Here is a 26,270-nt window from a genome sequence, read left to right on the forward strand (position 1 = left end):
TGGTCAAGGCCCACCACTCCTGGAGACATGGTCCCTGGGCCCTGGCAGAGGCCGCAGAATAGGTGGGGCGGAGCAAGCAGGTGACAGAGGCAGCCAACAGGGACAAAGAGAAGAGAAGGATGAGATGGCAGGAGTCGTCTGGGGTCCTGCGTGGAAATGGCGGGCACAGGCTGGAACCCCGCCTTGCCCGTTTGCTTGGTCCTGACAGTGGGGCACAGGGGTCTAGACAGTACGGTGCAGCTGTTCTGTGTGAGGAAGGGGATGTCAGGAGGCCCCCAAACACTCACCACATTGTGAGCCTCATCGAAGATCACGACTGTCCCCTTCAGGTCGATGCTGTGTGCACGACGACTCTACAGCAAGAGGCAGGACGTTGGGCTGGGGCTGATGTGCCCGGGCGGCCCTGTGGTGTCCAGTGGGAGGACACTGACCCCAGGCAGTCCCTCACTTCCACCACCCACCCAGGTGTGCTGATGAGGAAGGCTGGTCCCCCGGCACCAGCCTGCCGCTCCCAGCGAGGGTCTAATACTGGAAGCAGAACCAGTAAGGGCTCCTTTACTGGCACCTCTGAGCCTGGGACCTTCTTGCCATCAGGCACTGTCAGCTGCGCAGGCGCAGGCCTCACCTTGGCGTCCAACAAGTAGTTGTAGGGCATGAAGATTATGTCCGCCTGCTGCTTCAGGTTCCGAGACAGGTAGTAGGGGCACAGCCTGGAGGGGAGGAGGCACTGGGGCACTGCACGGGTGGGGAGGCTTGCCACCCCTCATACGTCCGTCCTCAACCATGTGAGTGGACCACTCACTCGAGTAAAATCTACAAAAGCCCCAGGCCCACTCCTGGGCAGGTGGATGAGGAGGGAGGAAAGAGGACAGCTGGGCCTGTGCCCCCATGACCAGAGCCCTGAATCCATGAGGTCGCAGCAGATGTTGGGGGTGGGGGGCACATCAGGTGGAAGACAAGCTCAATGCCTGGGGAATAGAGGGGGGCTGGGGGCCAGGAAGAAGGGTCTCACTTCTTACTTCACAGTCCTCACAACTGCCACGTACTTCCATACTGAAGAACGTTAGTTGTGTGATTTCAAAAGGAAAGAAGTGGATGTACCTCTGTATGTGGAGGGAGCCCAGCCTGGGTTAGCCGAGAGGGGAGCTTACTTGTGCCTAGTCCCGCTCCTGACCAAGTCCTCGATGTCCAGGATGGGGGTGGCCAGCTCCTGCTCCAGGCTCTTCTCTAGGGACACGGGTGGGAGTGAACACAGGCTCTCAGGTCCAGTGAGTCCCCCTGGACCACAGGGGTCACCCAGGATGGAATGGCTCCAGGCAGCCCCCGGGGAGGGCACCAAGCCTCAACCAAGTACCAAGGGGGCCCTGCTCTGTGTTTTAGAAGGCAGCCGCAGGCTGAGGCTGAACACCAACAGGAAATCCTGGGGAGGAAGCCGAGGGCAGTGGGAGGGGGCCTGGGGCCGTGGAGGGGTCTGCAGCCCAGGGACCAGCAGGCGTCAGCTCCAAGGGTGCCTCCTCTGTAGGCCAAAAGCTCCACCCAGCTCCCCACCCCACTCCAGCCTCCTGGCCTCTCCTTCCTCAAGGTCCCTCCAGGTGAGGTGAGGGACACTGCAGGTGAGCGCTGGTCCAGCAGAGGGAGCAAGTTGACCCACAAGCTGCTGTGGTAGGCGGCTGAGACCCCGAGAGAAATGCTCTCCAGAGACCCAGTGCCTAGCCTGTCCTGATGGCTGCTCACACTGGCATTCCTGCCTGCGGGCACCTCAATTCCAGCCTCCTAGAAGGGACAGTTTAGGCCCAGGGAACCTCCCCTACTGGGTGTAGCGGGGACCCACCCAAAAAGCCCAGTCTCTCAGCTCCTGTGTGAGCTCCTTCGCCAAGGTCACGAGACAGAGCCCAGGTGCCCCCGCACATAGGAGGCTGGAGAGCTCGATTCTCAGAGAAGCCCACACTCCATAACCTGCAGCATGCTCACTGAGGGGAGGAGGGGCTGCCACGAGCCCTCTCACCTTCCACGTTGTTGTAGAAGTGACAGGAACGACTTGCCACCTTCCTGCGGCACAAGTGGACCTGGCGGAACACGAGGTCTGGGCTTGTGTGACAACTGCACCCTGCCCTCCCCCTGCCACTAGCCAGGCACCCCACCAGTTCTTCACCCTGCTCCCCTACCCCATCTCCCAGGGGCACAGCTGAGGCCCTAAAGCCCGGGCAGCCCCCATAAAGCAGCAGCAGCAGAACCACAGAAGACAGGCAGGGACCAAGAACGCACCTGCATGTGGTTACTCTCCTGCTTCTTCACCTCAGGGTGGATACACAGCTGCTCCCGGGAGCCCAGCACACATACTCGGGGCCTGGCAGAAGATAGAGCAGGGGCCCAAGGATCAGAGGGTGGGGGCCCCAGCGCCGTCCAGCGGCAAGAGCCATGAGTTGTACTGGGAAGCTTGGCTCACTCGCCCAGGCAACCAGAGGGGGCAGGCAGCGCAGAAATCTGCCCTGGGACTAAGAGGGGCTTTCCCTGCAGCTTAGCCCAGCCTGAGTCAGGGTCCAGGGTGAGTGATGAGGTGAGGCTGAGAAATGAGGGCAGGCCTCTGGAAGGCCCCTCCACCTCCACGCTCCTCTCATGGGAGGCTGGAAGAAGACACAGCACTCTTGCAGAAGCACCGGGAGCTCCGACACAGGGCAGAGCCCCACCTCTGCTGCCCCACCCACACCTACAGCTGACATCCTGATGGCCACAAGGAGCTCAGGGTTCTAGCTCAGTAAGGATGTCCCAGGGTGGAGTCCTGGCAGACCACCCCCCGACCCACCGGTAGGAAGTGTTTCGGAGCTCGCCGATGACTTGTGTGAGCTGCGAGTGAGTCCTGGAGGCATAGATGATCTTCGGGATGTCCGTGTAGCAGGCTGCCCAGCACAAGGAAGGACAGGTCACGGCTACGGGCACTTGACTAAGTCCACCCACAGACAGCTAAGTGTCAGGTGACCAGGAAGCAGAGCAATGGGTCTCTGCAGAGTCCTCATTTGTCTGTAAGGCTCTGACCCTAGGTTTACAGCTAGGATGAAGAGAAGTGGCGTGGCAGCTAAAACCCCCCCTTCCTTCCCCACCTCCCTGCCAGGTGGCCAGGAGTGGGGCAGAGGGAGCATCACCTGGGACGTCTCCTTCTGGGATGGTGTTCCCCCAGGACGCCAAGGTGCGGTCGGGGAAGAGCTCCCCTGACGCCCTCTCGGCGATCCTGCGGGCAGAGACCGCGTCCCGGAGGTGCTCTCGCCAGGCCAGCGTGCTGCAGAGAAGGCACAGTGTCTTCCCCGTGCCTGTGGGGCTCTCCAGAATGCCGTTCACTTTCTGAAAGGGGTGGGGAACAGGGTCAGGGGGGAGCAGGGGCCAGGCACCGCAGGCCCCACAGCCCACCTAAGACCAGCCCAGCAGCCAGCAGGGAGCATAAAATTCCACAGGACCTTTCCACTCCCAAACCAAAGGCTGGAGATTACGTCAGTACACGTTAGCAAACAATTTGCAGAGCGTTACCCAAAACACCACAGTATCTTCTAATATGCTATAAATAGGAAGATGACTAATTAGGTGTCAAGCCTCAAAATAGGAGTTCCATTCTACAATTCTGGATCCAAGCATTTACACAATCTTGATGAGCTCTGATGGCCTACATAGCTCTCAGCTGGGAGCCTGAGTGGGGAGCCTAGGCAAACACGACGTGCCCAGCTGCAGATGCAGCCCTCGAGGGCTGGGGGCTTAGGCAGAGACAAGAGGGCATACCCAGAAACCCAGCAGGACGCTAGCTGCACCCCATGAGGTTTAATGACCTCCCCAGATGAGGGCTGGGTACCAACTGCCCCTCTGTGTAGAAATATGTCCTCCAGATCCTCAGATGGCTGGCTGCTCCTCATCGCTAGACCTCAGCTCTCACACCACCTTCTCAGTGAGGTCCCCCAGGTGCTCTTAAACCTACCACCTTATGCCTTTCTTCATAGCATTCATCACTGTCTAAAATTACCTTTTTTTGATTTATTTGTTCAGCGTCTCTCCTACCCCACCTAAAACATGGGCCCTATTTATGGCTAAAGCCCACATCCATAAGGGCAGCATTACCAGTAGGACCTGGCTGGAGTTAACAGGAAGGTGCATGTACTGATGGGTTAGGTCTTTGCAGAGGCTCTACCCACGCTGACCCATCCCCAGGTACAATCCCCTCAGTCTGCAGCCTCACCTTCTGCAGACACTCCAAAACCTTGCTCATGTACTCCTCTTGGCATTTGTATGGCTGAAAAGGGAAGTCCACTGTCACACCATTCAGGGTTATCTTGGGCATACCGGTCTACTCTTGGGGGAACACAGAGGTTGGCTGAAGTGCAGGCTGTGTGGGTCTGCGAGACAAAACCCCCACTGAACATCTCAGAGTCTCAGGGGCTTCAGGAAAGTGATGCCAGCCTGCACTGCGGGGACACGGCGCCTCTCTCCACGCGAGACCCTACAGCAGAGACGGAAATGACAACAAGCCTGTGTCTAGAGAGCTTTTCCCGAGTGCCAGGCCACTTCATCAGTTCCCGCAGGCAGCGCCTCCGGTGGACAGGTCCGAAGGCGAGCCTGTGACATCCCATCACAAGGGGCTCGGAGAGGTGTCGTCCCTGCCCTGTTCTCCCGCCCCACACAGTTCCACCGAGCTCCTGGAGAGGCAACAGAAGAGATGCAGGTGCGGTTCCACGTGCTCCACCCGCAATAACACTGCACTGACCTCCACCACAGCAGAGGAGCCAGTTCCCAGCAGCGCCTCCCCCCCGCCCCCCCAGCCTGGGCGGCTCGGAACCTCCCACCCCTGCGGCTCCCACCCTCGGTTCTCTGGGCCATCTCCATCCCTCCCAGGCGGGCAGCGAAAGAACACGTGTGCTGCTCTGACCTGGGAAGCGAATCCGTGCGGCGCCCAGCAAACCACCCGGCCTCCCGAGGCCTGGTTTCATCTAGACACTGGGACTAACTGCCCGCGCTCCAAAACCCCGCCCGGCCGCCCTTCCCGCGGGCTCGGGCCACTCCGCGAACGTAAAGCTGGGCACTACGCGCCCCACAATGCAGCGCGGCAGAATCGCCAGCGCGCGACCTGAGGGGGGCGCGGGGCCTGCCGGGAGTTACAGTGACGGAAGCCGCTGCTGGAGCACAGGTTCCAGTGCCCGGGTCTCCGAGGGGAGCCTTACACGAGCGGGGTCCCCAGGACTTCGCCCCAGTCCGGGCCACAGACCACCACTGTGTCCGCAGCCGGCAGCCAGTCTGAGTATGCAGGCTTAGGCGCGCCGTCTTCCCTGAACTCTCTGCACTTCCGCCGCTATTCCCAGTCCGTTGCGCAGTGCTCCGGCCGGAAACTGCTCCCCTGAGGGTGAGCGCGCTGCTCGCGCTCTGCAGTCCAGGTCCCACCAGCCCCTTCCGTTGACCCTGAGTCTAGGGCCCGCCCCTTCTCGCCCGGGGCCACGAACATAGGGTCCCGTCCGGCTCCTTCCTCAAAGTCATCCCCACCCAGGCCTCCACTTCCCGCCTGGCCTGGACCAAGTCCTCTCAGACAACTGCCCAGACAACTGTACAAACCTGACAGGTTTCCTGTGGTTTCCACCTTTTCTTGAAACGCCCAGAGGTCTTTTTAAGACTTGACTGAGCTGATCACTCTCAGATTTCGCAAATGGCTGCCTCTTGCCCGTGACTCGGCTCCTGAGAGCCTCACCTGTTCCTCTCCTTACTGTCCTCTGGGTCCAGCCGCTTTTTCGGTCAATGTCCCCAACTTGTCAGAGCGGGCCCTCTGAATCCCCAGCTCCCAGCACCAGCTGGCAGTCAACAGGGAAGTTCCAGGGGTCTACGCAGCTCTCCGTGGTTAGAAATGTTTGTCTAGGTGACCCCAGTATGCCCCGGAAAGCACCAGGAAGAAATTGACTATGCAGTGGCAGCCTCAGTCCTCTGGCCAGGCTGATTTTAGAGGGTCCCATGCGCCGCTTAATGTCCAGAGGTTTTCCTGCTGGTAGTATGTTAATGCCACATGTGTGTCTAGGCTCTTGTGTCTGAGATCATGCTTGGGAAGCCCCTGGCACACGCTGCATCCACCCATGCCCATCTGTTCCAGTAAGGGAATGGCAAAGTGTCTATCTCAAAAGGGAGTTTGGAGAAGATGAGGAGACCTGGCACACACTTGCTGGATGTTTACCTGGCACACTCTCCAGTGCCATCTGTGCAGGCATTAACATGTTTGTCCATCCAGCAAACCATCCCTGAGATAAGTGCATCTATGACCCACTCCTTACAGGTGAGGAAAAGAAGCACACCGTTGGCAGTGGTTAGTAGATTTCCCAAAGTGAAAGTGTTAGTTGCTCAGTCGTGTCCAACTTTTTGTGACCCTATGGACTGTAGCCTGCCAGGCTCCTCTGTCCATGGGATTTTCCAGGCAAGAATACTGGAGTGGGTAGTCATTCCCTTCTCCAGGAGATCTTCCCAACCCAGGAATCAAACCCAGGTCTCCTGCATTGCTGGCAGATTCTTTACTATCTGAGCCACCAGGTGAAAAGATGACAGCAAGTCCCAGAGCCGGGAGTCCTACCCTTCCCCTCCACATCCCCCACCCTCTAAGAGTAGTGGCATTTTCTCCCACAGAAGTCCAAGGAAGGGAAGTCCAGGACCCAGAGATTCGGCAAACCCCTGGGCCAAAACTGGAGCTGAGGACCCTGGTCACACATTGTACATCAGGACCACCTGCCCAGCCTCCTAAAATTATAACATGTAAGTGCTGTGGTCCTGCACCCTGAGAGATGAGCAGAAAGGGACATGGAGGCCACATAGCAAGCCCCAGAAGGCCGGCACAGAGATCTCAATCAAGTCAGTGAACTTGCACTGACTGTCTGCTCTGGTAGGCTTTGTGGGATTCCCATGGTGGACCAGCCCCCATGTGGACCACAGGACAGATGGTTACCCATTATGCTCACTGAGTGTGCACATCAAGGTTCTTGGCTCTCCTTGTCTCTGCATGTTCCCGGTTTCCTCAGAGTTCTACTTCTGGCTCCAGGACTCTGTTGCTTGTGGAGTCAGCCCTTCTCTTGGCCTAGTGGCTCCGTCCCTAAAATGGGAACAACACTCCATCTGCCTGACTTCTCATCGCCAAAGAGGGGATGCTTACTGCGGGAAAGGCCCTCCCTTTGAGGGTATCAACCAGAACTCTGAGTCTGGGGAGGAAGCAGGCAGGACACCGCTTACCAAGTGTGCACACTTCTCCCACACCACTGGGGATTAACACCATTATCTCATCTCACACCTGAGAAATGGAGGCCCAGAGAGGTCAGAAACTTGCCCTCAGCCACACAGCAAGTAGATGTCAGAGCGGGGATTGGATCCTGTCTCTGTCTTCCTCCAAAGCTTTGTTCTAGGCCTTTGCACATTGATTTACCCTCTTCTCTGCCTCAAGTTGCTCATCCTCTGGGAGGCCCCTGGAGGCCTTCCAGACCATCCCCCACCCACACCATCCATGATTTGCTTTCCCTCAGCACAAGCCTGGGCAAAAAAAGGCACCTCCCAGCCTTCATTGGCCTCAGAAGAGCTCTCCAACCCCACCGTGACGTTGAGGCCTGTCCCCTCCTCCTGCACAGCCCCTGGGGAATTGGGTGCTGTCTCCACCAGCCCCCTGAGAGTGTACAAAGCCAAGTTGGGGGACAGCGGGTCCTAGCAGTGAGAGGTGGGAGGATGGGCCTCTGGCTGCAGCGCAGGGCTCTGCAGCGCAGGGCTCTGCGTCCCAGGCAGATCTCAGCCCCTCCCATCGTCCCCTCCCATCACCCCCTCCCTCCGACGGCTGCAGCCCAAGCCACAGCCAGGCGCTTTCTCTCTCTCTCTCCCTCTCTCTTTCTCTTTCTTTCTCCCTCCCTCTCCCCTGCGCTCCCTCCTCCCGCCCTCCCTAGCTCACTCCTCTCCCCGACACTGCAGCATTCGCCGACTGCAGCTCCAGCCGTCGCCCGCGCCTCTCCCACCTCCTGCAACCCCGCCACCGCCAGCACCATGGCCAGCACCATCTCCGGTAGGCACCCGGGCCTCCGGCGTCCTGGGGCAGCGGGTCTGAGCACAGACTATTGTCTGGCCTCGCCTACTGCTGGGCTGGATGTGGAGTGTTTTCCCACATCGGACCCTGCGCCCTGAAAGGGCGCGGGCAAGCTCCGGCTGGAACCCGCAGGAGACAGGGTTGGGGGCCAGGGGATGGGGAGACCCGATGCCCATAGAGCAGGGATTGCGGCGCCAGCCTAGCGGGCTTGGGCCGCGGAATAGGGACCACGCTCGGGGTGGGGACGTCGGCCTGGGGGTGCCGTCGCCCCTTCGTGCGCCGCTGTGCCAAGCCGGGCACGACTGCCGTGCCACAGGGTGGCTCCGAGAATCTGGGTGGGCGCGCTCGAGGGGCGCAGGCATGGTCCTGGGAGGCGTCCGGCGACCGCAGACCCTGGTGGAACTATGCCTTCACGGGGGCCGGAGGGAGGAGCACAGGACCCTTTGCGGGAGTCCCAGCCCGGGGCCGGCAGGGCCTGGACCCTCCCTGCGCCAATGGAGCTAACGGGGGACGGGAGGGGGCGCTGCGAGAAGACGGGGGAAGGAAACCTGAGCAAAGCCGCGCCCGCACCTCGCCTCGCGCCCCCCTCCCCTCGCCCCTGCGGGTTCGGGACCACCCTCTGTGACAATGTGCCACCCGCCCCGGTCGAAAAAGCCACCGCCCTTTACACTGAGGGTTCCGGTGAGGATGGGCGTGTGCCCCTCCTTCCCTCCCCTGCCGCCCCGCCTACCCAGCTGCAGACCCACCGCCCTCAAGGGCAACGACCCCCCTCCTCCCCCGCCCGCAGCAGGCCCGAGGCTCTCGTGGAGGAGAGGGCACCGGACAAGGCGGGAAACGCGTGGCAAATACTGGACGCGAGGGTGCTGCCCGGCGACCCCCGGCGCAAGGACGCGAGGGTCGCTTTCCCTAGAAACGCTCTGCCCAGTCTAGTCTTCCCCAAACCAGCTTCATCTTTGCACGCGGTGCCGGACGGAGATGGCTGGGTGGGCGGCCTCCCACTTCCATCCGGTCACCCTGCCCATTCTTCCCTCTTCCCTGGGGACCAGTCTTTGCAATCCCCCCTCCCCAGCTAACTAGACTCTCGGGAGCGCCCGCTTAGGCCGGAAGCGCCAGAGCTCCGCCCACCCACGTGTGCACCGCACTGACCCCTCCCCTCAGGGCTGGTGGTTCTGGCAGCTGATGACTTCTGCAGAAGCGTGGGAGGGGACCACGGGCGTCATTGACTACACCCCTCCCCAACCTCTCTGGGGGGTCTTGTCCATCTGGACTTCATCCACCCCCTGCCCTCTCCCTGTCATCCCCAGAGACACTGGGCAAATGAAGGTGGCCAGTGCTGCCCCAGTCCTACCCTGGGGTGGAGCTGAGTGGCCTCACTCACTGCCTGTGCTGAGCTGGGGGACATGGGCAACCACTCCTGGGGAGCATTTATCAGCTTTTCACCCTGTTGGTAAAAACACTGCTCAACAGGCCTCCTTCTCATCCTTCGGATATGAGCAGAGTGAGGTTAGGTGGGGGAGGGACGAAGAGGAAGCCTTACCCTGGATGGCCATCAGGGCTGGGTCCAGACCCTCCAACCTCAGACCCTATGGCACCACCCCCTCTTCTTGGCCAGTCTTTGGGGCACAGCTCACCCACACTTGTTCCCAGGATTTTTCTGGATGTCCGAGTTACCACCGGTGTCCAGAAGGAGACCATGGGTGCAATTGGCCAGTTTTGTCCAGCTTGACCATCGCTTCAAAGATGTGGTGCAGTGCCCACTGGAGAAGTGCCCTTGGCTGACGTCACACGGGGCCGGGTCTTTCCTGTTTTGTCATCAGCGCTGCCCTCTGTAGAGTATGGGCCACGTGTACAGGTGCCTGTGCTCACCACAGCTTCTCCCAGCAAAAAAGTTTGGTAGGAGGGAGGCCTGGCCCAGAAGTGGCTACATGACATTACCAATAACTGTGGCCAAAGTGAACCAGCTATGGAGTCCTTCTGAAAACATATCTCTGACTGGAGCAGGCTTCCATGCCTCAGTGGCCTTGCAGGGTCACCTCCACCCTGGCCTGCGCTTCCTGGGGGCTGCACTCTGAGGACACCACCTCTTGGTGTCCTTCCCTAGTGCTCAGCTCTTCAGACACATTTGCAGACTTGTTCATATTCATCCCCTTATGCAACTCTGGCAAGCTGTGAGGCTTTGCACCTGCTACCTAGCCCTCAGAGGCTCAATTTCCCCATCTGGCTGGCAGTGATAGTGCCAGAACCTCCCCTAGGCTTGTTCTGAGGGTTGAATGAGCTATTTTGGGAAACAATGCTTGGGCTTGGGCCTGCCAGGAGGTGAGTGCCCAGTCCATGCCAGGCAATGTGACTTTTGTAGCCACATTTCTCAGAAAATGGTGAATGCTGCTGGCAACTCCTGCCATGTTGGACTCCTGACTCTGACTAGTGAGAGAGGGACAGACTGGGTACAACCTGCCATGTTGGGCTCCCGACTCTGACTAGCAAGATAGGGACAGTCTGAGTGGCAACAAGCTCCATCTGTCAAGAGGCAGCTAGAAGCAGCCTCCAAGGCCCTTCTAGAGGTGAGTGAGAATCTATGATGGGCTCACTTCCCTCCTAGTTGTGGAAGACCTTCCCACTCCCTATGAGGCTCCCAACAGGAAAGTTCAGATGCCTGGGCTCTTGACAGGCTCCCATCTTGGCATGCTATGTGACTCTGGGAGGGCGACTTGCCCTCTCTGAGCCTTCTTTACCTCGGTAGAAATGAGGTTGATGAGGGTGTCTGCCTGGGGTGGCTAGTCTTGAGAGTCAGTTGGGAGGAAGGGTGTAGCATGCCCACTCCAGGCCCCTTGGACAACTATTACTGTTATCACACTGCTGCTATACGCTGACCCAGTGCCTTCTAACTCTTGCTTGTCTAGGATATCATCATCCAAAAGGCCAATATGCATTTTTTCATGTTTAACATTTAATACGGGTGTGGGGGGGGGCAGCTGAAAGCAATCCAGTTCATAGTAGAGATTGGTTTTTAATGACTTTCTGAACTCAATGATAGGGAAGGAAGAGAGGGTCCTGTGAAGAGAGAAAAGGAAGAGTGTGCCTGCTGCAGGGGTTTCCTGGCTGGAGCTACATCTATGGAGAGGCCTGGGCCTCTGTCCACTCTCCCCTCTGTAATGAGAGGAACTTGAAGCTTCTCTCCCATCTTACACATGACTAGGCTCAGTCCTGATCTCCAGCCTGGGTACAGGCTTCTTCCTGCTGGTATTCCCTCCAAATTTACCCATTCCCCGACTGCCATGCAGACCCCTCCAACCAGCAGCCAGACACACAAGTCCTCTCCTGGGGAGCGCTCCTCCCACTGGGCTGCTACTTTTCAACTTTTTATTTATGTATTTATGGCTGTTCTGGGTCTCTGTTGCTGCATGCAGGCTTTCTCTAGTTGCAGCGGGTGGGGGCTACTCTCTAGTTGCAGTGCACAGACTTCTCACTGTGGTGGCTTCTCTTGTTGCAGAGCACAGGCTCAAGGGACACAGGTTTAGTTGCTCTGAGGCATGTGGACTCATCCCAGACCAGGGATCAAACCAGCATCCCCTGCACTGGCAGGCAGATTCTTATTCACTGTACCATCAGGGAAGTCCTAAAGTTAACTTTTAATGACATAAGTAATACACAACTAGATTCTGCTTGTGAAAAAGCAAAATTGATAAGTCAGGCCAAAATCCCCTTTGAGGTTTGCCTCTACCTGGCCCTCCTTCTCAGCCTCCTGAGCCAATGACCAAGTCTCTGCCCTGTTCCCCTCTGAGACCCCAAAGGCCCTCCTTGCTGCTTGCCCAGGATTCCTTTGTGCTCCTTTCAAGGCTCCTTGGGCTCTCTCCAGAAAGGTATGGGTCATCAGGATGTTTCAATCCAATACCATCATTCTGTGCACTGGCTGGTAGAAGACCCTGCTCACAGCATACTGTTCCCTGAGACAGGGGTTGGTCACTTCTGTCCTGAGTCCTATTTCTATGCCAACACTTTCCCCAATTTTATGTTAATTCAATTTTAAAACACTATCTTGTATGAAATTTATCAGAAAGTTTTCTGTCCAAATTGTTTGCCGCATGGAAGGATGCTGTGGGTAGCAATGCATGTTCTTTCTCTCTTGAGAGCCAGAGTCCTTCTCCTTGGAGTGTCTCTATGGAGACCCCTAATAGCTTCTCCAGCCAGGGAGGAAGGCCTGGGGGTCTGAGGCCCCTAGTCTTTGGGACCTACTGTGGGGGTGGAAAGAACACAGACTACCTGGGTTGACATGGAGGAGCTCTGAAAAAATCATCCCAGCTACTGGGCCCACTCTTGGTTGAGTGGGGATGGGGTGACAGTATGGCTTACAGGATTGTTGAGAGCCAGTGGATGGGGCATCACACCCATGTGTCTTCTTTGGGGCCTGGTTTGTGTGAAGAGACCACGAACAGCCCAGTTATTTTCACTCTGAGAGTGGGCATCTCCCCTTCTCTAACAGGGCCCAGGGCCTCAGCAGGCTTACCTCCTTTTCTGGTTGGGTACTGTGGACATTGGCTGGGTGCACTCACCCTGCAAGGGTAGAGGGAGGGGTGTGGTGCTGAACGGACAGCTCCCTTCACTCTGGCTTTTGAGAGGCAATGGTGTGTGTCTACTGAGAACCAGGTTTCATCCCAGGGTGGCGGAACTACAGGGCAGGTGCAGGGACATGAGGGTCTGAGGGCTTCACCTAAGTGCATAGACCACGAAAATGCTGCCTGCAGAAGCTCTACATCTGTGCTGGCCCACTCATGAGTGTGGTGGTCAACCTCGCTACTGACTGGGCAAGTATTCATGAGAGGGAAAGGGGAGGAAGGAGGAAGTCCAGGGAGGGGCAGAGGGAGGTGAGGGTCAGGAAGATACACAGTGACAAAGAATCAGCGAGACGCAAAGATACAGCAAGAGGTGGGGACAGATGGAGAGCCAGAAAGACAGAAGGAAGCAGAGACACAGACAGAGGCAGGGGAGACAGACAGAAATGCCAAGAAAGAAAAAAAGAGGGAGAGGGAGACAGAGACACGGGGGTTGAGGTGCAGGGACTCAGAGACAGAACAATGCAGGGCACCCACGGGGAGGCGTGCCCAGGGGAAGACAACTAACATCCAGGAGGGAGGAAGGGATGCACAATCAGAGATGTGAGACACAAAAGAGCATGATCCATGGGTTCCCAGAGAGACACCTTAAGGGAATGATGGGGGCAGAGCGGGGGGAATCCTGGGCTGCCAGGGGGGTGGGGCCAGAGGAGCGATGGGCTGGCGCCCGCTCAGCCTGGCCTCATGCCCACAGCATACAAGGAGAAGATGAAGGAGCTGTCAGTGCTGTCGCTCATCTGCTCCTGCTTCTACTCACAGCCGCACCCCAACACCGTCTACCAGTATGGGGGTGAGTGCCTGGCCTCTGACCTGCCACTGCCTGCTGCCACCTGACCTCACTGCCCTCCTCCCATGGCATCTGTGAACCCTTCTGGTTGATTGGCTTCTGGAGAAGGGTCCCTGGGGGAGGGGCCGGTCCTGAGGGCCCAGTCCTGGAGTCCCATGTGAGAAGCCTCACCCCTTCTCTCACCCCTTGACTTGGATGTGTGCTCAGCCTCCCCCCTCCTCGCCCAGTCCTCCTCCTGAAGCCCCTACCTGCTCTTGCTCTGCAGACATGGAGGTGAAACAGCTGGACAAGAGGGCCTCCGGCCAGAGCTTTGAGGTCATCCTCAAGTCCCCTTCTGACTTGTCCCCGGAGAGTCCCGTGCTCTCCTCCCCCCCCAAGAGGAAGGACACCTCCCTGGAAGAGCTGCAGAAGCGGCTGGAGGCAGCTGAGGAGCGGAGGAAGGTCAGGAGCCGCCCTTCCGGGTCCTGATAAAGATGGTCAGGAGGACTTTTAGCCACAGAGTCCCCAAGGTGCAGGGTTCTCCAAGTATCTGCTGGGCTGTGGTCCTGTAGCAGAGAGAGTTTCACATCCTTGGACTACCCTCTGAGCCATCAGAATGAGACGGGGGAGGGAGGGATTCCTGGGTGGCAGCCACTGGAGGAGACAAGAACCCAACACTGTTGGGAGGGGTGCCCTCGGCCACGCTGGCCAGATGGGAAGATCAGGAGATAGCCCCAGGCAGGCCGCTGGGAGAGGAGGCTGTGTGGGCACCCTCCTGAGTAAGGGAGCTCAGGGTGCCCCTGGTAGAAGCAGGCCCCTCCTCCCCTTCTTACACCAGACTCTCTCAGACTGAAACACACACAGATAACCCTATGCTCTCAGGAGTACTGTCCTGATGCTCAAGCCCGCTGGGCAGGGGCAGCAGTTCTATCCACCCCCTTACAGCAGGGCCGGTAAGACCTGGGGGCACAAGGTTCTCAGGGTTACCTAGTAGTGACCGGCTCCTGGGTGGAGCCCGGCAGCCTTCTGAAGGAGGCTGAGGGAGGATATTACCTCCAGGGCTCTTGGGTCTCCCCCTGGGACTGCCAGCAGCGCCACTCTCCTCGAGCAGCCCACAAACTTAGAGCTTCTTCCGCTCCTCCAATATTCCTTAGGGCAGCCTGGACTCTGGAGTGGGATGGAGAGAGGGTGCCCGGAGTCCAGCGGGGAAGGGGCAGCTGTGTGGCCGAGGGTGGACAGGAAGGGCTTGTCTGGGGATGAGATGGTCACCTTAGCCGATGGCAGGACAGTGTAGGCCTGAGCTCTCACCGAGGACGAGTCCGGTGGGTTCGGGCTGGGCGGCGGGTCCCTGACAGCAGCGCTCTGGGGTCGGGGCTGTGCCTGGAGGGGTGGGCCCGGCCTCCCCTCACGCTCGCCCGCCCCCCCCCGAACCCCCTGCCGCGCAGACGCAGGAGGCGCAGGTGCTGAAGCAGCTGGCTGAGCGGCGCGAGCACGAACGCGAGGTGTTGCACAAGGCGCTGGAGGAGAACAACAACTTCAGCCGTCTGGCCGAGGAGAAGCTCAACTACAAGATGGAGCTCAGCAAGGAGATCCGCGAGGCTCACCTGGCGGCGCTGCGTGAGCGGCTGCGCGAGAAGGTGCGCGCCCGGGCCAGGCCTGAGCAGGGGGTGGGGCCCGAGCAGGGGGCGGGGCGAAAGGCGGGTGGATCCGAGCAGGGGGCGGGGCCCGAAGCAGGAGGTCCCCAGGTGCTCCTTCCTTTGGCGGTGCCTGCCCACTGCACCACCAGCATTCCCACAGTGCGGCCTCCCCATGACTCCCTGTCCTGCTGGGGCCAGCTAGGGTGAGGGGAACCCCTGCCCAGGCCGGAGCCCCCTCCCTGTGAGTGGGACTGGGTTAGTGCCAGGGAGCCCCGCAGCCTGCACATCCGGGAAATCCCTTGAGCCACAACGCTCTAGTCTGGACACAACCCCAGACTCACTGAGGGCCAGCCCCTACCCTCAAGCTACACTTTCAGTCGGTGTCTCAGGCCTCTTCCTGCCCTCTGTTGCTCCTGGTCTCTAAGCGTGTCCTCATTGGTCGCATCTGCAGCACCTTGGACCGAACCAGTCTAGGGAGGAAAGGACCCTAGGGTCCCCAAGCCGGGAGCGGGGACGAGGGCAGGACACGCAGAGCCCAGGAGGACTGGGAGGGGCAGGACGCAGTCCCTACTGGCTGCAGGGCCCCGCCCACCACGCCCTGCCGGCTGCAGAGCCCCGCCCACCCCGCCTGTCCTGGCAGGAGCTGCACGCGGCCGAGGTGCGCAGGAACAAGGAGCAGCGCGAGGAGATGTCCGGCTAAGGGGCCTTCTGGAATCCGCGACGCCTGGATCCCGAGATGAGACAGGAACACACCTGGGTTTCGGTTTTGTTTTGTTCGACTTTGTCTAGATGCAACTTTTGCTCCCGCTCCTCCCTCCCCTCTTGCCCTCCCAGCTTCAGCTTCTCTTTCCGCGCCCCAAGCTATCTGGTCCTTGTGGCAAGGCTTTGACCACAGGCTCTCTCTGGAGGAGCTCCCAGGGCGTGGCACACGGTCCCTCAGTTCAGGCCCAAGCTGGGCGGTGGCTGGGTCCCCTCTTGGCAACCCTCTTAGCAGACGTGGTGGCGACCTCAATAAATCCAGCAATGGTGGCAGGAACACTCGGGTCCTTATGAGCACCTTGTCACTTAGGGCACATCCTCTGTGCCAGCTCCACCAGCAGGCAGAGACACCACCACCTGCATGTCCTCCCCTAGAAGAGGGGCTGGGCACGCGGGAGGGGGCAGAGGAAGAAAGACTTGGATGGAGAAGGAATCTGGGCAGTGGGGGCCAGGTATCCAGTCACTGGCCAGCCTTGGGAGCTGCGTGTGCAGTGGTGCTTTCTGGAACTGGTGGGTAGGAGCTGCAGCATGCTGTAATGTGGTGGCACAGGGGTCCCCAGAGACTCTTTGGCCTAAGGTTGGCACCCTCGGCTGTCCTGGGAGCCTTCAGTCATTGCGCTTGCCTGGAGAGGTCACGGGGTGTGGTTTGGCCTGAGTCTTTAGGGGAGTGGGCTGGCTCCACCGGTACTGTGAGCAAACTGCTGTGGTCTAGAGGGCTATGCGCAGCATGGCCACCCCTGCCGGCCCCTCCTCCAAAAAGGGCCACCTTCTCTCTGGCACAGCTCCTCTGTGGGGACAGCCGGCCTCCCAATGTTCCTCCTCTCCTTCTCTAGGCTTTGTAGGCACCCTTGGAGGACCTGTCTGTGGAGCCCTTTGGAGTCCTGGCCCCCTCCTGTGTGCCCTCTTCTTTGTTTAAAAGATGCCCCTGTTTCCAACCACAGGGCTTTCAGGTGGCCATGTGTGGGAGGGTGGCAGCCCCAAGTGCCCCTCTGGGAGCCCTAAGTAGATATTAGGGGATAAAGGACCAGTGCCTGAAGGTTCAGATGTTGGAGGGCAAGGGTCAGGGTTCCTCAACTTGCCTCCCCACCTGCCCCATCCTTCCATTCCTGGCTGGTGGCCCCCTCTGGCTAGCCTGCAGATTGGAGGCCTGACTCTAGGCTTCTCCTGCCAAGACCCTCCTTGGCTGGGTTTCTCCCCCTCCCTCAGCCTGGGGGGACCTCCAGACCCCCTGGTGCTGGCCTTTGAGGACATGGCAGCAGCCTCCCCTTCTCCATGCAGCCCCCACCCCATGGTTGGATGCTTGAGGGCCAAGTCCCTGCTGGCCAGCCACTTGGTGGAAAGTGTGAGGGGTTTCTCACAGGAAGGACCCAGAGCCAGTGCCACAGAGACCAGATGGCAGCCCTCAGTGCCCCTGACTTTCATTCCACAGAAACCTACAGTGTCACCGCTGGTGGCCTCCCAGAGCCAAGCCAGAGAGCACAGGCAGGTAGTGACCCCTGCAGTGGGCTTCAGGAAAGTTGGGACCTGTGCTCACCCCTCCATCCCCACCAAGACAGCCCTGGAGGAAGTGACAAGCAGGATTGTAACCCACCAAGTTGGGACCCACCGGTGCCCACAGGCAGCTTCTGTGGACTCAGAAAAGGGAGCGGAAAGAGGACTGACGGTGGGATTTCTCTGAGCCACGGCAGCTCTCTCGTAGCAGAAGCCCTAGTGTCATACACACCCATCTCATCCACGTAGTGAAAGTGAACTTAAAAATAAACAATTAAAAAAAAAACCTGTGTGTTTAAGAAATGGTTGCACTGTCCCAGTGTGTCCTGCAGCTGTGGGGTTGCTTGCTGGCTGTGCATCAGTGAGAAAGCCAGCTCTCCTGCTGGAAACCCCAACCTTGGGTATTATCACCACAACTGTGAGTCATTCTTGTGACAATGGCAATTTTAAGAAAGAAGCACAGAAACAGCACACAAGCCCACTTTCACCTCTGGAGACCCAGGAGTTGGTGGAGGCGGAGGGAGGAGGCTGCCCTGGCTCCCCCAGGGCTGAGTCTTCCTGCGGCCAGGCTCTCAGGTTGCCGCCATGGGGTCTGAGTTGCCTTCTCACCATGGCTGTGGGTCTTACTGGGGTGGGGAGGGTGGTCCTGGAATCCCAGGGTGTGCCCTGTGGCTCTGTGAGCCCTGCTGGGCAACTTATGGTTCACAGACACATATCTGGCCCTCACGTGGAGACCTGGAGTGGCACAAAGGGACCAAGTAGACATCCTAACTCACACTGGTGGACATGACTGTCCTCCAGGACCTGAACTGCCACATGGGGTGCCCGGCAGGGGCCCCTCATTATTCTGAGAAGACATGTTTGGTAGATGTCCACAATGGACCAAAGACACAGACTCTGGAGAGATGCCTGCTCCCCAGGACCCAGAGAAACCCATTCACCTCTCCCCATACCCACGGTCCTCTCCTGGGGCTGTCCTGGCTACTTCCCCAGGCTCCAAGGAGCTCTCACCATTTCCCCTCCATCCCCTGCCCAGGGAGAGGTGGGGAAGTCGGAATCCAGGACACACAGCCTCCAGTAAAGTGGAGGCATCAGAAATCTGCAGGAGCGGAAAGAAATACGTTGAAAATACTTTTAGGAGGCATGAGTTGTGCATGCCTGTCATCTGGGTTCACAGCTACATGCTTGCCATACAGAAGCACACAGCCCTGGAGTTCTCAGAGAAGCGGCTGATCACAGGTCAGGGCTTCTTACCCCTTCAGGGGGCTCTGGTAAGGCACTGAGGGGCAGTCACCACATGGAACCTCTGACATGAGGATATGATGGGGAAGCCTTCCCAGAAGAGCGATTGCACTTTTAAATTTTTTAATTGGAAGATAATTGCTTTACAGTATTATGTTGGTTTCTGCCACACATCAACATGAATCAGCTATAGGTATGCATATATCCGCTCTCTCTTGAACCTCCCTCCCACCTCCCACCACATCCCGCCCTTCTAGATTGTCATAGAGCCCAAGTTTGAGTTCCCTGAGCCATCACACTTAACAGAAAAGCATAGGTGGGACTCATTCTGGGGAGGAGTTAGAGCTATACTCAGTACCTATTGCTGTGAAACAAATGAGTCCAAGCAGTGGCAGAAGAGAAGAAACATCGCCTCAGTTTCTGTCAAGTCAGGAATTCAGGAGCTGGGTCATTCTGGTGTGGGGCCTCTAGGGAGGCTGCAGTCAGGACAAGGGTGGAGGCCCTGGCTGTCTGGAGGCCGCCTGCGGCAGGAGCACCCACTTCCAGGTTGGCTGGCTCACATGGGTGCTGGCAGGAGGCTGCCTCACCTCACTGAGACTGTCCACTGGCCTGCCTGAGCATCCTCACGACTTGGCAGCTGGTCCCTGGGGCAGCTGCACAAACTAGCTGTGGAAGCAGAAGTGAGTCACTAAGAACAGCCCACCCTGGGGTGGGGGTTGGGGTTAGGCTTCCCCTTTGGGAAGTGGGAATGTCAAAGACCCCGTGGACAGGTTCTAAACCACCTGACACTCTGCCTCCAGGACCCTGTGTGTTCTGGACACAGCGGGGGCTGTCTGGTGCCTGGGGGCGGCAGTGGAACAGGGTGTGCAGCAGGCCACGTGGGCTGGAAGTGCAGAGGCCGTCCCCAATGGGCCTCCCTCCAGCCCCTCACACATCCTCCCAGCCGGGCGAGCTTTGTGGGACAGAGGGCGGGGACAGAGGGCGGGGTCGGCACCTACACACTGCTTCTCTTCCTGCTGAGGAAAAGTGACTGTGCTCTTTTGGCAGCTGTATCAGTTTTCTAAGATGCTGTTCAGTGTGCCACAACCAGGGGCTTGAAGCCTCAAAAGTGTCTCCTTTCAGTTGGAAGTCAGGTGTTGCCCGGCAGGGAGGGGAGGGAAAGCGAGGACAGGGCCAGCCTCTGGCTCCCAGACTTGGCTGTTGGGAAAGGCAGTCTCTCCAACCCCCGCAGGGCTACTGATGGACAGGCCTGGGCCTGGACCACCTGTCATCAGATGGGTGCCCACAGAGCCTGTGTGGGGGCCCCTCCTGCTGTGAGATGGTCGTGTCCCCAGCACTCAGCATGTTGGGAAAGGGACAGGTCCAAGAAGGGTACATGCAGGCCGGCGGGCAGGTAGGACTCAGCGTGTGGATGACCCCCCCACATAGCTGGCCTGATCTCTTCTTTCCTGAGTGAAGTCCAGCTGCCTTGAGCTCTCCTTGGTGACTTGGACCCTGGGAAGGGAGTGTTTGGATTTGCACCCCCAGTGAGTGGCTGGTGCTCTGAGCTGGGGACTCCCTAGGGATAGGGAACTTGAGCTGGGGCCCTGCTGGACACTGGCTATCCTTGGCTTGTGGACACATTACTCAGGTCTTTGCCTCTCCCTGGGTGTCTGTCTTACAGGACATCACTGTCTGAATCAGGGGCCCCCACTCCAAGACAGCGGCTTGCCTCAGATGGTAAAGGATCTGCCTGCTAATGCAGGAGATCTGGGCTTGATCCCTGGGTCACAAAGATCCCCTAGAGAAGGGCATGGCAACCCACTCCAGAATTCTTGCCTGGAGAATCCCATGGATGGAGGAGCCTGGCAGCTTACAGTCCATGGAGTTGCAAAGAGTCAAACACAACTGAGATACGAACACACACACAAACTTCAACACGACCTCATTATTTAACTAATTACACTTGCAACAACCCTAGTTTCAAATGAAGTCACATTCTGAGGGCCTGAGACCTGGGATGTCAACACATCTGTGGAGGACACAATACAACCAGACAGCAGTTGTAATTATGTAACTGGTAACTTTGAAAACATCCATGCACTTATTTGTATATTCAACACGAGTTAAGCGTTTATTACATGTGTCTGACTCCAGAACAGTGATGGATTTGAAGACCCAGCCCCAGCCCTGTGAGAACCTACGTTATTCAATAAAACCTTATGTACAAGTGGTAATTTATGCTTTTGCAAAGCATGTTTTTAATCTTCACAAAGTCTACTTTGGGGAAAAGAAGAGTAGACATTATCTTATGACAATGTTTTTTCTGGTTACAAACATAATGTTCCCTGTATCACTGAAAAGTATAAAGACAAAAATCTTGATCCCCTGAACTCCTTACCCTGGAGAGGACTCCCTACCAGCGGTGGTGAAGGGAGTCCCAGCTCAGACCTCTGAGACATGCCTACAGTGACGTGTTTGCACTTTCCCTATCCTCATACACATCACTTCAAGCACCAGACAATCATCTATTTCATGGATGTACTAGGAATTTTGAGAAAACTTCCCCAACTTTTTGGCTTCAGGGAACTCTTATAAACTTACAAATTTAGAGAATCTCCCCCCACCAAAGAGCTGTTTATGTGGGCTTTACGAGACAATGGGGACCACACTAAGAATTAAAACCGAGAAATTTAAAAAACAGTAATTAATTTAATGAAGACCTACAAGACCTTCTAGAACTAACACCCAAAAAAGATGTCCTTTTCATTATAGGGGACTGGAATGCAAAAGTAGAAAGTCAAGAAACACCTGGAGTAACAGGCAAATTTGGCCTTGGAGTACAGAATGAAGCAGGGCAAAGGCTAATAGAGTTCTGCCAAGAGAACACACTGGTCATAGCAAACACCCTCTTCCAACAGCACAAGATAAGACTCTACACAAGGACATCACCAGATGGTCGACACCGAAATCAGATTAATTATATTCTTTGCAGCCAAAGATGGAGAAGCTCTATACAGTCAGCAAAAACAAGACCAGGAGCTGACTGTGGCTCAGATCATGAACTCCTTATTGCCAAATTCAGACTGAAATTGAAGAAAGTGGAGAAAACCACTACACCATTCAGGTATGACCTAAATCAAATCCCCTTTGACTATACGGTGGAAGTGAGAAATAGATTTAAGGGACTAGATCTGATAGACAGAGTGCCTGATGAACTACAGATGGAGGTTCGTGACACTGTACAGGAGACAGGAATCAAGACTATCCCCAAGAAAAAGAAATGCAAAAAACCAAAATGGCTGTCTGAGGAGGCATTACAAATAGCTGTGAAAAGAAGGGAAGTGAAAAGCAAAGGAGAAAAGGAAAAATATACCCATTTGAATGCAGAGTTCCAAAGAATAGCAAGGAGAGATAAGAAAGCCTTCTTCAGCGATCAATGCAAAGAAATAGAGAAAAATGATAGAATGGGGAAGACTAGAGATCTCTTCAAGAAAATTAGAGATACCAAGGGAACATTTCATGCAAAGATGGGCTCAATAAAGGACAAAAATGGTAGGGACCTAATAGAAGAGACGATCCTAAGAAGAGGTGGCGAGAATACACAGAACTGTACAAAAAAGATCTTCATGACCCAGATAATCACGATGGTGTGATCACGCACCTAGAGCCAGACATCCTGGAATGTGAAGTCAAGTGGGCCTTAGGGACCATCACTACGAACAAAGCTAGTGGAGGTGATGGAATTCCAGTTGAGCTATTTCAAACCCTGAAAGATGACGCTGTGAAAGTGCTGCACTCAATATGCCAGCAAATATGGAAAACTCAGCAGTGGCCACAGGATTGGAAAAGGTCAGTTTTCACTGGAATCCCAAAGAAAGGCAATGCCAAAGAATGCTCGAACTACCGCACAATTGCACTCATCTCACACGCTAGTAAAGTAATGCTTAAAATTCTCCAAGCCAGGCTTCAGGAATACGTGAACCGTGAACTTCCAGATGTTCAAGCTGATTTTAGAAAAGGCAGAGGAACCAGAGATCAAATTGCCAATATTCGCTGGATCATCGTAAAAGCAAGAGTTCCAAAAAAAAAATCTATTTCTGCTTTATTGACTATGCCAAAGCCTTTGACTGTGTGGATCACAATAAACTGTGGAAAATTCTGAAAGAGATGGGAATACCAGACCACCTGACCTGCCTCTTGAGAAATCTGCATACAGGTCAGGAAGCAACAGTTAGAACTGGACATGGAACAAGACTGGTTCCAAATAGGAAAAGGAGTACGTCAAGGCTGTATATTGTCACCCTGCTTATTTAACTTATATGCAGAGTACATCATGAGAAACGCTGGGCTGGAGGAAGCACAAGCTGGAATCAAGATTGCTGGGAGAAATATCAATAACCTCAGATATGCAGATGACACCACCCTTATGGCAGAGAGTGAAGAACTAAAGAGCCTCTTGATGAAAGTGAAAGAGGAGAGTGAAAAAGTTGGCTTAAAGCTCAACATTCAGAAAACTAAGATCATGGCATTTGGTCCCATCACTTCATGGCAAATAGATGGGGAAACAGTGGCTGACTTTATTTTTCTGGGCTCCAAAATCACTGCAGCTGGTGATTGCAGCCATGAAATTAAAAGACACTTACTCCTTGGAAGGAAAGTTATGACCAACTTAGCATATTAAAAAGCAGAGACATTACTTTGCCTACAAAGGTCCGTCTAGTCAAGGCTGTTTTTCCAGTGGTCATGTATGGATGTGAGAGCTGGACTATAAAGAAAGCTGAGCGCCGCAGAATTGATGCTTTTGAACTGTGGTGTTGGAGAAGACTCTTGAGAGTCCCTTGGACTGCAAGGAGATCCAACCAGTCCATCCTAAAGGAGATCAGTCCTGGGTGTTCATTGGAAGGACTGATGTTGAAGCTGAAACTCCAATACTTTGGCCACCTGATGCGAAGAGATGACTCACTTGAGAAGACCCTGATGCTGGGAAAGATTGAGGGCAGGAGGAGAAGGGGACAACAGAGGATGAGATGGTTAGATGGCATCACCGACTCGATGGACATGGGTTTGGGTGGACTCCGGGAGTTGGTGATGGAGAGGGAGGCCTGGCATGCTGTGGTTCATGGGGTCACAAAGAGTCGGACACAACTGAGAAACTGAACTGAACTGAATGAATTTAAAAACTACACACCTGTCACACATCAACATCTTAAAATGAAAAACAAAACAACAAAAAAAATAAAATGAAAAACAATGACAGTTTCCTTAAAAAAAAAAAAAGAATCAGTGAGAGTGGTTGAAGCATACGAGAAAATCCAGCCTCACATAGACACACGGCTGGAAAAAGAAAGTATATTTTAATATCTTGGGCTTTAACACTAAATGAGGGATAGTTTCTTAAAAGTTGGCTGCAGAGTGAATCTGAAACGGTATCAATAAACGTCACACTCTCACACTAGGTAGAGTGGTGTGTACTGAGCTCGAATACAACTTTTCACCCACGCTCAGTTCTGTAACATCCAGAGCATGTGCTGCTCTACCCCAGGCAGGAGGTGCTGGACCCTGGGGTTGGCAGGCCGGCAGAGTGGAGGAAGGAGGGGACAGGATTTGTTGGGTTAGCCGGCCCGTCATGGTCCTGCTTTCCATTTGGTCGAGGACTGTGTGTGGTAGAGCTGAAGTAAAGCACAGGGCTTGGCAACCCCAGCAGCATTCTTGGGCCTGTTGATCACTCTTTCATAGGTTTATTCTCCTCTGCAGGCAACCAAGATTGGAAGCTCCCATCCCCATGGGAGCCCAGGGGAGAAAGCACCATCCCAGCCCCTAGCCAGGAGGAGCTAGTCCATCCTGCCAGCCAAGCAGAGTACAGCACTTCTGTCCAAATATCAGGTGTCAGGTTCTGTAGCAGACATACACCGAGGCCCTGCAAACTCAGACTGGAGAGTTTGGGGTGCCCACAGACTCCAGGGCTGGCAGCCACAGCTCACCTGGCCATGCAGCACCAAGACCTGGCCTGGTCCCTGCCCTCTACATCTTCTGAACCCCTCCCTCTGATTTTATTAGCAGCCACTTCAGAAACGTGAGGACACGGAAACTCAAATACAGACCACGAGCACCTGCTTCCATATTTGCTGCTACTGCTAAGTCACTTCAGTCGTGTCCAACTCTGTGCAACCCCAGAGACGGTAGCCCACCAGGCTCCCCCGTTCCTGGGATTCTCCAGGCAAGAACACTGGAGTGGGTTGCCATTTCCTTCTCCAATGCATAAAAGTGAAAAGTGAAAGTGAAGCCGCTCAGTCATGTCCAACCTTTAGTGACCCCATGGACTGCAGCCTACCAGGCTCCTCCATCCATGGGAGTTTCCAGGCAAGAGTACTGGAGTGGGTTGCCATTTCCTTCTCCAGCTTCCATATTTACCTGGTGATAAAACAGCATTGACACAGGCTCAACAGTTTAATCTTTACAAACGGTGACTTTTTCATCACTGGCCCGAGGACATTCTACGTGATTGAAAACAGAATGAAAGTGTAACTCTCCAGATTATAACATCACCAAAATGAAGGTGGCCTGAAAATTTCCCAGCCTGGGAAATGGCTTTCAGTGGTCTTCCTACTCAAGTATGAACACAGGTTCAGAGTTTGGTCCTAAAGAAGGCGTTTGTTTTCAGACTTCTAGGCCTTCTGAGAGGGAGCACCCAGGGACCCAGCAGGCTTCCATCTAGGGTCTGAGTCACGGGCAGCTGCCAGCAGGCAGAGCAGGGACACTACACAGGAAGAGAGTTGGGACCTGCCTGCTCTTGTATGCGAACAGCCAGCCTCGGCCACCCTCTGGGTCCCCCAACCGCCTGGCACACAGGCAGGTGTGGGAATGGCCAACCCCACCGCTGCCCTGCTTCCTCCAGGAGTCCTGCGGCAGAAGCTGACCGGGATGTCTCACACGTGCCTCGGCCCTGGGCAGGGCAGGTAAACCCCACTTGCCATCCCCTGGGCCCCCACTGCACCTTTCAAGCAAACATTAAGGCCTGGTTGTGCTGGCTCTCAAGTCAAAGGAATCCCATGAAAGCTGAGTGCTGCTAACCGTCTCATGTTCTCGAAAATCTAGGGTCTTTATAACTCCAGCCAGTTACTGTAATTTTAACAGAGTTCTCACAGCGATCCTAACCCTACTTCAGGGTGTCCTTCGTGGCTCTCTGATAGCGGAGGAACTAGATTTTAACTTCAGTTAACGCAAATTAAGATGAGCAAACGTGGTCAGTGACTACAGCATAGGACAGCGCGGTTGGGTGTCGACACAGGAACACTGGGGGGCGCCGCGCCGATCCAGAAGTAAGAATGTTCAAAGCCGTCTTTATGACTAACTGTAATACAAAAATAAAACATGATAATCGCAGGATTCGGACTGTACGACCCCCAGGGCAGCCCTCTCGCCTGCCTGCCTCTGGGGAGACCCTTTCACACACGGGCAAGTCACTCACATTCCTCGCCACCCCTAAACGAGTCTTCCTACGCCCCCTTCCCGGGTCTTGTTTCCTCCGTGCCACGTAGGTGAGCCAGCGGGCGGAGGCGAGGGCACCGTGACCCGCAGCCCCGGGAAAGGACAGGTACATCCACCTCCGGCCCAACCCACACCCATGCGCACGCGCGCCCGGCCTCCCCGGGCCTTATTTCTCGGCACAGCCCGCGTCCACGCCGAGCGCCAAATAAATCCCCGGGCTCGCCCTTGCCCGTGCG

General features: G+C 56.0%; 2 protein-coding genes and 1 long non-coding RNA gene across 73 annotated transcripts in view; 1 reads left to right on the forward strand and 2 right to left on the reverse strand.

Annotated features, from left to right (window-relative positions):
- The window catches only part of RTEL1 (regulator of telomere elongation helicase 1), a 20,629-nt gene extending 15,321 nt beyond the window's left edge, over window positions 1-5,308 (reverse strand). For 20 of the 50 annotated variants that reach the window (XR_014073273.1, XR_014073278.1, XR_014073277.1 and 17 more), the window contains exons 1-9: window positions 4,904-5,308; window positions 4,217-4,477; window positions 3,141-3,336; window positions 2,804-2,897; window positions 2,266-2,347; window positions 2,006-2,066; window positions 1,152-1,227; window positions 626-710; window positions 288-353 (exon numbers count right to left, since the gene is read on the reverse strand). Coding sequence is in view for 30 of the 50 variants with exons in the window: in XM_081557521.1 (XP_081413647.1) it covers window positions 288-353; window positions 626-710; window positions 1,152-1,227; window positions 2,006-2,066; window positions 2,266-2,347; window positions 2,804-2,897; window positions 3,141-3,336; window positions 4,217-4,318 (762 nt within the window). In the remaining 20 variants the exon portion in view is untranslated. Of the gene's footprint in view, window positions 1-287; window positions 354-625; window positions 711-1,151; window positions 1,228-2,005; window positions 2,067-2,265; window positions 2,348-2,803; window positions 2,898-3,140; window positions 3,337-4,216; window positions 4,478-4,506; window positions 4,674-4,903 lie in introns of all 50 variants that reach the window. The other 30 variants (XR_014073276.1, XR_014073274.1, XR_014073279.1 and 27 more) reach the window with 5 other exon arrangements.
- Window positions 5,125-16,108, forward strand: STMN3 (stathmin 3). Of its 22 annotated transcripts, none has more exons than XM_081557570.1 (8): window positions 5,125-5,374; window positions 6,631-6,756; window positions 7,948-8,038; window positions 12,716-12,861; window positions 13,364-13,459; window positions 13,722-13,897; window positions 14,881-15,072; window positions 15,713-16,108. In XM_081557570.1, exons 5-8 carry the CDS (start codon window positions 13,378-13,380, stop codon window positions 15,770-15,772), a joined length of 510 nt encoding a protein of 169 aa, XP_081413696.1. In that variant the 5' UTR covers window positions 5,125-5,374; window positions 6,631-6,756; window positions 7,948-8,038; window positions 12,716-12,861; window positions 13,364-13,377; the 3' UTR covers window positions 15,773-16,108. The 22 variants fall into 22 exon arrangements, with proteins under 22 accessions (XP_081413696.1, XP_081413684.1, XP_081413689.1 ...); XM_081557573.1 differs by lacking the exon at window positions 5,125-5,374 and adding an exon at window positions 5,399-5,831; XM_081557567.1 differs by lacking the exon at window positions 5,125-5,374 and adding an exon at window positions 5,561-6,286.
- Window positions 16,109-20,780: 4,672 nt separating this feature from the next.
- Window positions 20,781-26,176, reverse strand: LOC145532468 (uncharacterized). Its single transcript, XR_014073281.1, has 4 exons — window positions 26,015-26,176; window positions 25,541-25,897; window positions 24,958-25,040; window positions 20,781-23,526 (listed from the first exon to the last, which is right to left on the reverse strand). It is a non-coding gene; the product is annotated as an uncharacterized LOC145532468 (long non-coding RNA).
- Between the last annotated feature and the right edge of the window lie 94 nt (window positions 26,177-26,270).

Source organism: Giraffa tippelskirchi, chromosome 13, assembly GCF_054371585.1.
Source record: "Giraffa tippelskirchi isolate mGirTip1 chromosome 13, T2T-mGirTip1v1.2.pri, whole genome shotgun sequence".
Lineage (NCBI taxonomy): Eukaryota > Metazoa > Chordata > Mammalia > Artiodactyla > Giraffidae > Giraffa > Giraffa tippelskirchi.